General features: G+C 44.3%; 2 protein-coding genes across 2 annotated transcripts; one reads left to right on the top strand and one right to left on the bottom strand.

Annotated features, from left to right (window-relative positions):
- Positions 1-2,163: 2,163 nt before the first annotated feature.
- cd248a (CD248 molecule, endosialin a) lies at positions 2,164-6,282 on the top strand. Its single transcript, XM_076146786.1, has one exon. It carries the CDS (start codon positions 2,314-2,316, stop codon positions 4,558-4,560), a length of 2,247 nt encoding a protein of 748 aa, XP_076002901.1. The 5' UTR covers positions 2,164-2,313; the 3' UTR covers positions 4,561-6,282.
- Positions 6,283-10,840: 4,558 nt separating this feature from the next.
- sstr1b (somatostatin receptor 1b) lies at positions 10,841-11,935 on the bottom strand. The gene has a single exon (XM_076146800.1). It carries the CDS (start codon positions 11,933-11,935, stop codon positions 10,841-10,843), a length of 1,095 nt encoding a protein of 364 aa, XP_076002915.1.
- Between the last annotated feature and the right edge of the window lie 506 nt (positions 11,936-12,441).

The following is a 12,441-nucleotide window of genomic DNA, read 5'->3' as shown; positions in this document are numbered from 1 at the left end:
CTTAAACTAATAAAAACACAGATCATTCAGGTTACTATTGGGAGGTTTTTTAGGTCGAGGTCAGATTATAAAAGTTGAATATACATAGAAATGGTTGTCATGGTTGTTTTTGGTTGTCATGTAGACTCTCTGAGTGACCTCATGCTTATATAGAGTGTAAAGTTCAGTTGTGCTCAGACTCAGAATGCGTTCCTGACAAAATTGGGGATTTTGCAAAGGATTTTGCATGGGAAATTTTTGAAATCCCACAGGGTCTTGATCGGAATCTGAAACCTTCCTGGTGCCCCGGCCGTCTCTGCTCCAGCAGCTCAGCTCAGAAAATCATCTGGAATCTGCTCGGACACCACGGCAACAGGATGTTGCGTAGGTGTGCAGTGAAGAATTATTTTAGCGGACTGAAGCCTTCCTGCTGCTGATGCATTTTCAGCCCTTTAGATATTCGGTATCCTATCAAAAATATCAGTAAGCACAACATTGCGTCGAGACTCTCGGTCTGATATTCTGGACGATATCCAGAATCTGAGCCATGTTTTGCTTTAGATTTCTTTAGTATTCAACTTGTCTTTCGCTGTGTGTGACCGGATGTCGTGTAGGACCTGTCGAAACACAAGCAGACGCTTTCCTCACTCTGTTTAACCCTTCACCACTCAAGCCTGAGGTCAAAACTGGCTAAAAACTTTTGGTGCGTCTAAAATATAAGTGAGCGCTTTGATTTGATTTGATGTTTTGAGTCTTTTGTGATATTTGACACCTCCTGGTGCTCCCTCACTTTCAGGCCTCTGACGGGTCCTCACAGGTGCTCACCACACAGTTTGGGCTCTCACACCATAATCAACTGGATTTATGATGGACCTGCCCACACACACACACACCTCCATTTTGCTTTGTTTTCATAGCAAACCCAGAGGCCTGTTTCCTCTACGCAGACGACCTCCAGCTTTTCCTCCTTCCCCGTTAGGTCTGCGAGTTATTAGCACTGTTGTTTTTCACAGAGCTGCAGCGCTTCAAGAGGATCCGGCTCTTCCTTCTGGCCCTGGGATGCGGAGTTAGTGTGGGATAACAGATGAATGGATTAAGATGAATAGCACACAGAATTCTTTTCCATTTTTGCTTCAGCGCGATCAAAGAAGAAGATTCTTTTTGTAGTCAACAAATGCAAATGAGAGACAATGGGCCATTAATGCATTTCAGCTCATTCATAATGTCACAGTTACTTAACGCAGCAGAATGTCATCACATGTTATCTGTGTCAGCCAATCAGAGAGAGCATGTTAATGACGTCATGCACATTTATAGCATGTTTGGATGTTAACTAGACGCTCACCAAAGAAAGAAGAGCTTGTAGCTTTAAGAGAGGAGGTAGTGGGGAATAATAATGCAACTTTTGACTGAAATTCAGCAACGCTACAGCAAAGAGAACTTATTTGGGAAATGATGGCAGAACGCCCCAATTCGGTTCATCCATTAAAAAAAAAGGAAACGAAAGCGGTGGCGAGATGAGAGAGGAACTGAACAAAGAGTGGAGATGTTACACAGAAGAATGCGAACCCTCTAGTGTCTACACTGGTGGCTGCAGCAGTTCTGATATGAAACATTGATGTATGCTTCAATGAAACAATAAAGGTACATGCAGAGGGTTACAAAGATACAAATAAGTTCACCTATGACCTTTTACCCTGAAAACTCAGTTTTTAAAGTAAGTTCTAAAGTAACTTCCATTCAAAGACCTACAGTTTAGACAAAAAGAAGCTGAGAGTGATGAAGTTCAGTAAAATGACTAAGAGGAGTTTAAGGCTGCAAGAGAAAAGATGAGCACAGATAACTGATGGATGTTTGGAAAGATTTTGAGTCTGTTCAGTCATTGTTCTATCTCATTTGAGTTACTAGAGATAACAATCTGCAACAATAGTGTGTGTGTGTGTGTGTGTGTGTGTGTGTGTGTGTGTGTGTGTGTGTGTGTGTGAATGCTTTATGAAAACCATATGACACGCTCTGCAAAAGAAAGAAATGCAGAGCTCACTGCACCTCCCCCATTCTGACAAACTGCACCCCCCCACCTTCTCCAAAAACATACAATCCTCTTCCTTAGCTCCCTCCCTCTCTTTCTAACCGTCTCCCCTCCTCCCCTCCATATCTCCCTCCTTCTCTCTTTCTCCGTCTCCCCTCCTCCCTCCATATCTGCCTCCCTCCCTCGCTGGGCAGCAGATCTGTCTGAGCAGAGGCAGAGTTCAGAACATTACGGCTCAAATGAGGGTTGAAAAGTTGCGATAGACTCCTAAAGCTTTGCGATTTTAGTGTGGAGAAGCAGACACAATGAGCTCCTCTGCTCTCCTGTTGGCTTTGCTCTGTGGACTTTCCTCAGTCCAGACTCAGGACCTGAGGGAGAGTGACGCTCTGTGCAGGACTGACGGCTGTTTGGTGGTTTACTTCCAACGCAAAACCTTCCTGGATTCCTGGAGAGCCTGCAAGGATAAAGGAGGAAATCTTGCCTCTGTGAAAAGCCAGGAAGAGGCCGACAGCATTGCAACTCTTTTCTCTGGGGTGGATCTACGACACTCCCGCACTAAAGTCCAGGTATGGATCGGCCTCCAACGACAGCCACGCCAGTGTACCACCTCCAAGCCACTCCGGGGTTTCTCGTGGACCACTGGCGACCAGGATACAGAGTTTACAAACTGGCAAAGAGAAGACTCTCCTGGTCTGTGCTCAGCTCCACGCTGTGTTGTAATGAGCTACAGCACATCAGCACATGAACAGGACAGTAACTTCAAGTGGTTGGATGGTCCCTGCTCTGTCCCAGTGGACGGTTACCTCTGCCATTACGACTACAGAGGAATGTGCCCCCCCTTGTGGAGTGAAGGTGCTGGCAACGCCCTCTACACCACACCCTTTAACCTTCTGAGCACGCTCTTGATACATGTCCCCTTTGGATCCGTAGCTGTGGTTCCTTGTCCGGCCGGCAGCAAGGAAGAACAATCCGTTCTCTGCATGCAGAAGGAGGATGGCTCAGTGGGCTGGTCACGGATGGCCCCCCTCTGCTCTGATCCCCCCATCGCACAAAACTGGTGCGAGCAGGGTAATGGCGGCTGTGAGCATTACTGCAGGCCAACCGGTGCCCATGTCTACTGTGAGTGCGAAGAAGGGTTCCAGCTCAGAGCGGACGGCCAAAGTTGTGAGCAGCTAGACACATGTCTGGGGGCACCGTGCCAGTTTGAGTGCATGCCCCTCTTGGACGGGTACCGCTGCGCTTGCCCTGAGGGTTACATGCTGGCCCCAGATGAACGTGGCTGCTTGGATGTGGACGAGTGTCTACAGAGTCCTTGCGAACAGCTTTGTGTGAACTCTCTGGGGAGCTTTGAGTGCCAATGCCGGGAAGGTTATTACCTGGATGAGATGGGTGAATGCGAGGATGTGGACGAGTGCATGAGTGAACCCTGCGAAAACGCCTGTGAGAATACTCTGGGATCATATATCTGCCACTGCCATCTAGGTTACTCCCCCCAGCCCGAGGACCCTAGCCGTTGCCAAGACACAGACGAGTGCCAGATCCCAGGGACCTGCGAGCAGATGTGTGTGAACTATGAGGGTGGATTTGCATGCTACTGTGAGGAAGGTTACGAACTCATGACCGATCACTACTCCTGTCGGAAGATGGGCCACGCAGATGGCCAGTCTGCTGTCACCCCGCCTTTTCTCTGGGTAACACACCACCCTGAATCTGAATGGGATCCACAGGAACCCGTCTACAGCTGGAATCAAGAGCAGAACCCCACAGACTGGCCTCCAGAGGTGGATCCTTCCGTGGACTGGCTGACTGACCCACTTAGAGCGGATGTTATTTGGGTCACCAACGCCCCCCAGGAGGAACTGGACATTCCTACAGAGGAGCCTGAGGAAGAGGAGGAAGAGGAACAATATGTGGAACACGGAGGGGTGGACTTGGAGGGTGGACAGGTTGAAACTTCTCCAACCACACTTGCCACCACACACACACCCACCAAGAGCCTGAGCCCCGCCACAACCCCAGACAGGTACGTAGTTGAGGATGAAGAGGAGGAAGAAGAGATCACCACCGTCATCTCTGTTCTTAACACTTCTACCATCTCAGAAGGGGCCTGGAACTTTTCAACTGCTTCCCCAGCGGACCTGGTCAAGGAAATCCCTACAGCCCCTGATCATCCTGAAAAAGAGGAAGATCAGTACGTTCTCCTGTCCAAAACCCCGGGGAAGGATGTGCATGTTGAGAAAGGGGACAAAACCTCCCAGAACCTAAGTGTTACCACCCAGCCTCCTTCGTCCAAGAGCGAGACTGTAGATGATATGGATTCTGACCAGGAGGACCGGGGGCAGAAGCAGGGCAACACCTGGCTCCTGGTTGGCCTCCTGGTGCCTATATGCATCTTCGTCGTGGTGATGGTGGCACTGGGCATTATCTACTGCACCCGCTGTGCCGTTCAGCCACGTAACAAGAACGCCACTGACTGCTACCACTGGATCTCTGGAGCACATGACAAACAGGTACCACCAAACCCCTCAGTGGGGGTCAAGACCCACGTTTAAACAGAGCAGAGAGGTGCTGATGTCTACATAAACACTGTGAGTAATGAACCTGGATCTGCTCAGGTTATGGGATTTATCAGCTGATGGGGGAGGGGAACCTGAGAACCACTGAACATGTTAACTGCAATGTGGTAAAAGTGCAGACACTGAGCACACAGCAGGGATTTGCATCATGCTGCGTTGTTGTTAAATTCCTCGTTGAGTCAACTAAGTAGAACGCAGCATCAGACAAAAAATAAATCCAAAGGGAAAAATATAAATGTTGTGAAAATAGTTTTGCATTTACAATATTGAACTTAAAATATTGTAATATTTTGAGAGAAAAGGCAAAATCTGATCAGAAAAAAATTAAAATACTACAATAATATCAAAATCTTCAAACAATGACTTACGATTCCAAGAGGAGAGGCTAAATTTCAAGATAAGTCTTGACAAACAATCAGGATCTTAAGTCATAAAATTCCCACTTAACGTATTTTTAGCACATTTTTCTCAAAGATTCTTATAACATATGATTGGTTTATAAAAACTATTCCAACTTTATTCTGCAAACGTTTTGGCTTCTTTAAGAGTGCCAAGTTGGTGTTCATTTAAGTGCTGTGATGTAAGGCCAAATGGAGAAGTCTGTCCATTTCAACGTTTCATGATTTTTGGCAAATTTTACGTAGTTAATTGCTGACAATGTTTTAGCAGCTTGTGCATGTGGCCCCATAACATGAAGTAGCTGAGAGAATATTGTGCTGTAGGAGAACTAACATGGATTTGTTAGAGTCTTTTAAAAGACCTACAGACCTGTAAGAGAATCACAAAACATCTACACAATGATACAACTTACAGAGGAACAACCACAGAGAGTGAAGACATAAACGAGCTGAGGATCGTGAAGGTTTTGTCAAATCGCTGACGTCTTGCTTTAAAACCTGGACGTACTTTGTAAATACTGTATGTATTTTTGTTTCGTTTGTATTTATGAGCCTTTCACAAGTTAGTGTTTTATGAAATGTGACATTTTTCTTACTGAAATGAATAGTGGCTTTTTATAGACCACATAGGCGTTATAATATGCAGGAATTCCACACATGGGAATGTTTATTTGACTGAGGACCACATTAAGCTCTTCACGTCCCTGTGACTCTTAAAAAAGGTCAAAGTGTAGATGTTGATGACGCTCGGGGACCCTGCAGAGCCACAGGCCGTGTTTGACTTTAGCCATGACCTCGTTGGTGATGGTTTACCTTCATTCGTCAGAACACAATGGGTGAAACTCTTTATGGACTCTGGCTATGTTGGATCACATCCAGACTGTGGGACTGCATGCAGGACAATCCTTACAGTTGCCACGGTAACTGCAGATAATTACATTTTTTTTCTCAAACTCTTTCACACTACATTTTTGAGAGGTTTCTCACTGCACCAAACACAAAACAAAAACTCATCAAAAGCGACACACACACACTCCACTGACATTTCTATGAACCAATGGAAGTGGAAAACGCCTTGGTTGTATTTACTTATGCAAATGTTTTTAGGCATACATTTACAGAACTTAAGTTCATAATGCTGCATAAATGTCGTCATAATGACCTCAAATCTCTTTCATAAAACCAGGATGTACATCAGATGATCCAAGTAAGGCAAATAGCGAAAGCAAACGCTGGTAAAAATCGAAATGCTAAAAGCTGCATAGTTTTTCTCTTTGACATGATTTACATATTAGGTTTAGAGATATTGACAAAATCATAAAAATACAAAAATTGTGATTTTTGCTGAAAAAATTAAATTAAAGCCTGACATATTCTCTATTGCATAAATGCTTTAAGTTACTGTCCTGATCAGTTTATCACTAATATTGCCTCAGTAAAGCAGACATCCTGTGCAAAGACACCTGAACTGAACAGCGTCTTTAAAGCTTGCAGCAGCCTCTCCTTTGAGCTGTGTTCATGAAAATGTTGATGATGTCGTAATCTATGATCGTTGTCCTGACAACATACCCCACCCCTGCTTTGTTATTATGCTCAAACACTGAACACACACACAGCAGGGCTTTAAAAAACTTTGATTTCAGGGTCTCACACACACCTTGTTTGTCTTGATTTTACCTGCAGACTGTGAAATCTAACAACAATCTTCTGATTTTATGTTTCATGTAAAATAACGCTGAATTAAAAATGATTTTGTGGATATGTTTGGTTGCATTTTTTTCTTAAACATAGCGGCAGGGCGATCCAAGCTTTTGGGGGAAATAAAGCAGGAAGTTTGAGGAGTGAGGAGGGAAACATTGTGATCATGTTAAATAATGGAAGGTTCAGATCAAAACCATGACCGGAGTCCACAGGGGACTCAGAGGAGGTCTGTCTCTCTCCCTCTTTCTCCGTCTCTCTCTCTCTCTGTCTTTGACCTACTTCCATCCTTGTCATACACAGTCCTGAGCTCCACCCTGTGTCGATCTTTAATGTTTTCATATCATTTTGATTCCTTTGCTGATCTTTGTTAACAAAGGAATGTATTGTTTTGTTGATTTGCTAACTGATAGAGAGAGAGAGAGAGCTCCAAGGAAGTGAAGGGAAGAAGACGAGTGTGTGTGTGTGGGGGGGGGATCTGGTTGCTCTAATTAGAACAGCATGGAGAGTGTGTGTGTGTTGTGTGTGTGTGACAGAGAGAGAGAGAGAGAGAGAGATAGAGAGAGAGAGAGAGAGAGATTTACACCATTTCGAAAGATGCTGCCAACTTTTACCTCTGACCTCTGGTGTCCATGTTTTAAGTTACTTTAGGCTACTTCCTCCCTCTGAATCTCAGTCAGTTGTTTTTCAGGGTTTAAAATGCATATATACTGTATATATATCTATCTATATATATATAGATAGATATAGATATATATATAGATAGATATAGATATATATACACTCCTGGTCAGTATTATTTTGACAGCTGGGATTGGCGCCCCGCAACCAGATAGTGGATAAGCAATGATGGTTGGATGGGGCAGCAGTCCATAGGGGACTCTGCTTGGGAACCGGAGGGTGGCCCGTTTCCAGTCCCCTGTGGGCCAATGGGTGGGGATTGGCAGCTGGCAGCCAAAGAGTTGCCAGTTTGCCTCCAGGCCCCTGCCGAGGTGCCCTTGAGCAAGGCACCGAACCCCAACCTGCTCCACTGGCGCCGGCTGCTGGCTGCCTGCGGTGCCCCCTCTGGTGCATTTGTGTGTAAGAGGGGGGAGCAAACTTTAAAATTTGTGTGATTTGCCTTTTTGTGAAACATGTATGTGTATAGCATGTATGTATAACTGCATGAAATATAAAAGCATGTATTTGGAAGAGGAATTTCTCAAGTTCTGAGACAATAAAGGCCTTCTTTCTTAAAAAAAACAGTCTGATGGCGGTAGGTGAGTGGGACCAGCTCAGCCTGATTGACTGATTCTGATCAGCTCACCCACCTGTTCCCAATCCACTAATAAGCTGCAACGAAAAAGATGTGATCAGATGTGATTAAAATGAAATGTCAAACTGGGACAAACTAGTGTGTGTGTTTGTGTGTGCAGATATTAAAAGCAGATGTGTGGATCTGAAATCCTGCTGTTGGCTTTGTTTGTCAAGCCGTCAAACCTTCATCGCGTTTGTCTCCTCTTCCTCTTTTCTCCCCATGGTGACCTTGTGGTTTTCGGGCACTGAGTCAGCACTGCAATTTGCATCAGAAGTCTTTCATTTTCACCAATATTAAGTTTGATTGTTAGGGATGTGTTTAATGCAACACAAAATATTAAGAACACAAAGATATGCAAAGATAGTTAAAGTGTTTTGAGGAGGAATATTCTTTAAGGAGGACTGATTTTAGATGTACTTTTGTCCCCAAAGTAATCGATTTGATCTCAACTATCGTAGCATCTTCACCCAGTACCTCCCCTGTAGTAAACTATATAACTGTACTACTTCTCGTGTTTTCTCCTCGGTGTACTCAGACTTTTTTACTCTCATGCTGATGTTTATGAAACCCTCAGAAGCAAATGGCACATTTGGTTTAATTACAGCTGTTAAAATGTCAGCGGTTTTGCTAATTAGCTTTTTATGACTGAGTTTATGCGCACACACACACACACATTTTTTCTATTATGTGAAACAAACTTGCGTTGCTTTGAACTCATCTCAAGATAAATTAGTCTGTTCTGATAATTGCTAGCCAAGTCATTTCTTTTTGATGTGTCTGAAATCGTGTAATCTCAAACCAAGTCACATGCCAAGTGTGTGTGCACTCATGGTCCAAGTTACAGTTAAAGCAACATTTATTTTTTTTAATGTTTCATTCTTTATGTACTTTGTATAAACTGACCTTTGAACTAAAGAGAGTAATCTGCCTTTTTTCTGACTTCTGCATCCAACAAATTCCTTCCGTGTGTGGATTCGTTGTGTCTGTTTGTCGTGTCGTTTCGACTGAGACGCATAATGGTGAGACATTTTGGAAAACCCTACAATATGGCTTAAAGCTTTTTAAGTGCGGGCTTAAGTTGGATCCTGTGGGGAGTTGATGAAGAATGATGAAAAATAGTTTTCCCTTGGGCATTATTAAAATACGTTTCTTCTTTCTTTCTTTCTTTCTTTCTTTCTTTCTTTCTTTCTTTCTTTCTTTCTTTCTTTCGAAACAGTTCAAGATGTCTTCCTCAGATAACCAGTTAAACATAGAAAACTAAGCAACAAGATGCATTACAAGGCTTAAAGACAATGTTACCTGACTGTAAATGGTCCAAACATCACTGCTTAGGCTCCTCCCATTTGCCCTTTTACCAGAGATATTTCAGCCAATTACTGCCTAGGGGAGGAGTCACAATAACAAAGAACAAGAACAAAATCTGGGGGCGGCAGTAGCTCAGTCCGTAGGGGACTCAGCTGGGAACCAGAGGGCCGCAGGTTCGAGTCCCCTGTGCGGACCACGAAAGTGGACTGGCAGCTGGAGAGTTGCCTGTTTGCCTCCAGGGCACTGCCGAGGTGCCTGTGAGCAGGGCGCCATAGAATGCATGTGTTTTTTGTGTGATATGTAAGAGGTGGTGCAGTGTGAATTGCATGTGATCTGATCAAATAAAGTATCTTATCAAAAGATCAAATTGTTTCAAACCTTATTCCTCAAAAAAGTCTGTAGCCAATATGGAAGATCCACGTCAGATCTGTACAGGAAGTGAAGGAATTGTACCAACACAGAACGGTAAAGATCACCTTTTGGTTACACATGATGCCATCACATGGACCGTCCACCCATCACATTGACTGTTTACCCTTCTGCCATCTGGTAGACGCTAACGGAGCATCCGGGCACGGACTACCAGACTCAAAAGCAGCTTCTTCCCCCAGGCCATCAGGCTCCTTAACCAGTGACTTTGCACTCCATTATCATTGGCACTCATGCCACTTTTGATTTATTTATTGGTTATAGTCTGTATATATATTTTTTATTCTGTTGTTATTAAGTCTGGTCTGCTTTCCTATTCCATTTGCTTTTATGATTAGTACTTTTGCACAATTTGCACGATTTGCACTAAATTCAATTTCTATATGCTGACGATGTCTTGTTACAAAGAATGTCAATATACAGTATGACCCTGTTTTTTACCGTGCAAATGACAATAAACTTGAAACTGAAACTGAAAGTGAAACACATGTGATCACTTCCAATAGATTATCTGCCATCAGATAGGAAATGGAAATGTAAAGAACACAAAACCCTTTATATTAACAGCTGTACAGTAAAGAACACACATAAATCCAGCAATTACATTAGCATACATGAACAATGAAGCATTGCATTAAAGCTTACCACTTAGGGATGTCGACATGGTTTTTCATTTAGCGAAAAATATAAACGATCACTATAAAAGGGGAAGGGGGAAGAGTCTGATGATTCCAGGTTCCAGGAGGAATACACCTGATTTCTCTTTCACCTGTATTCTGAGAGGGAGGAGGCGACCAATATTGTGGCACCATGTCAGTTCCATTCAGTAAGTGAAGAATACACACTGCTACTACAATGGAGGGTTGTCTTTAAGGCGATGTAACTCCACCCTCAGGCCACATTCACAAAAAAACAAGAAATGAACAGCAAAATATGTGTATATGTTTGGTGTCACATTGCTATCAGTTCAGGTTTTTGTTTACATTCATGGGAACTGTACATGGAGTCTTTCTGTTGCATGTGAGTCTTGGGTTGATTTCGTTCAGCTTGATAGTCTAAAAAAACTTCTTGTTATGTGAGTTTCTGACTACAAGGTTTCAATCCTCACTGCTAGCATGGTGATCTGATCCTACAGCGTGGTGGTACGGGACGTATATGTCCCATGGCGTAAGACCATATCAGAGGCTACGCATTCCTTCCGTGGGTCGCATGTTTGTCTCTTTAGAGATACAGCAAAATAATCCACCTGCTCGGCATCCAGGCCAGATTCCATCCACCGGAAGCAAACGATTCGCTGGAACGAACGGCGGAAATTATCAGACACAAAGCCGTATAGGATCGGATTGGCACCGCTGTTGGCGTAGCTGAGAATGACAAAGAGCTGAGTGACTATCGGGTCTGGCGGCTGGTGAAAAATGCTGATCAGCTGCACAACATAGAAGGGCATCCAGCAGAGAACGAACACCGCCACAACCAGCATGACCATGCGGGTGATCTTCTTCTCTGAGCGTCGCCGTTGCAGCCAGCCGGCTTTTAGCCCCACCGCTCGCATCCTGGCCACCATCAGGCAGTAGCATAGGCAGATGGCACCGACTGGCAACAGGAAACCCAACAGGAAGGTGTACACCACAAAGGCCACCGACCACACCCGCTCAGGCCACAGGAAGTTGCAGTCCACCCCACCGTCTTGTGCTGGGACGGTATCTGCAAAGATGATAATGGGCAGGATCACGATGAGGGATAGCCCCCATACACACACGTTAACAATTTTGGCTACGGTCGGTCTGCGGTAGCGGGCGGCCTTGATCGGATGTACCACTGCTACATAACGGTCTACGCTCAGAACGGTCAGGCAGAAGATTGACGTGAACATATTGATGCCATCCACGCTCAACACCAACCTACACATCAGAGATCCAAAGGGCCAATGACGCACAGCGGCAGACGTGGCAAGGAAGGGGACGCTCAACATGAAGAGTTCATCAGCTATGGCTAAATTAAGGATGTAAATGTTGGTGGCTGTTTTCATTTTGGCGTATTTCAGGATCACATAGATGACCATCGCATTCCCTATCAAACCGATGCAACAGACCAAAGCATAGATGGACGGGATGATGATTTTAATAGCATCTGGCTCTGGGTCATAGTCTGCGTACTCCAAGCTTGTGTTGAAGGGAAACCCTGTTGGATTGGAATCGTAGTCCTGGCTCATGTTGAAATCCATGTTTGGGTCTGGGAAATTCGTTGGATGCTAAAGACAAGTTTCTGTCATGAAACAGAGATGGTGATGGACAACTATCAATGACCCGCTTACAAAGATGCTGCCAAATTAGATTGACATCATATGAGTTTCAGCTGAGCCACAAAGATTCTGCATTTGAATATGTTTTGAAGAATTGTTTGTTTTTCTGAATTTTGTTCTTTTTGTGTTGTTTCTGTGTTTTATCTCATTCAAAAGTTCAAACCATCTGGATTCACTTCCTCTTGCGGAACATTTGTTCTCGTCCACAGGACTGTTTGGCGGTGGCGGTCATGTGGCGCATCCATCTGAGCTTTGATTAAGCCACAGTGAGGTCACTTCCTGTCACATCCAGCTCCTTCGTGGAGGTGGTTGGTTGTTGGTTTACTCTGCCTTGCTGATGAGTTCTTCTCCTTTAGCCTGCATGGATACAAAGACAACAAAGAAGATACTGAAAGACCTTTCAGAGGCATCAGTGCGTCAATTCACCA

The sequence above is a fragment of the Genypterus blacodes genome, unplaced genomic scaffold (genome assembly GCF_046128005.1).
Source record: "Genypterus blacodes isolate CSIRO-AG114 ecotype Tasmania unplaced genomic scaffold, CSIRO-AGI_Gbla_v1 ptg000002l_1, whole genome shotgun sequence".
Taxonomy (NCBI): domain Eukaryota; kingdom Metazoa; phylum Chordata; class Actinopteri; order Ophidiiformes; family Ophidiidae; genus Genypterus; species Genypterus blacodes.
Note: the sequence above shows the minus strand (reverse complement) of the source record. Positions and strands in the feature narration are given on the sequence as shown.

Excerpts from the sequence above, each read along its gene's own strand:
- sstr1b (XM_076146800.1), bottom strand. The coding sequence starts at position 11,935 with ATGGATTTCAACATGAGCCAGGACTACGATTCCAATCCAACAGGGTTT.
- cd248a (XM_076146786.1), top strand. The coding sequence starts at position 2,314 with ATGAGCTCCTCTGCTCTCCTGTTGGCTTTGCTCTGTGGACTTTCCTCA.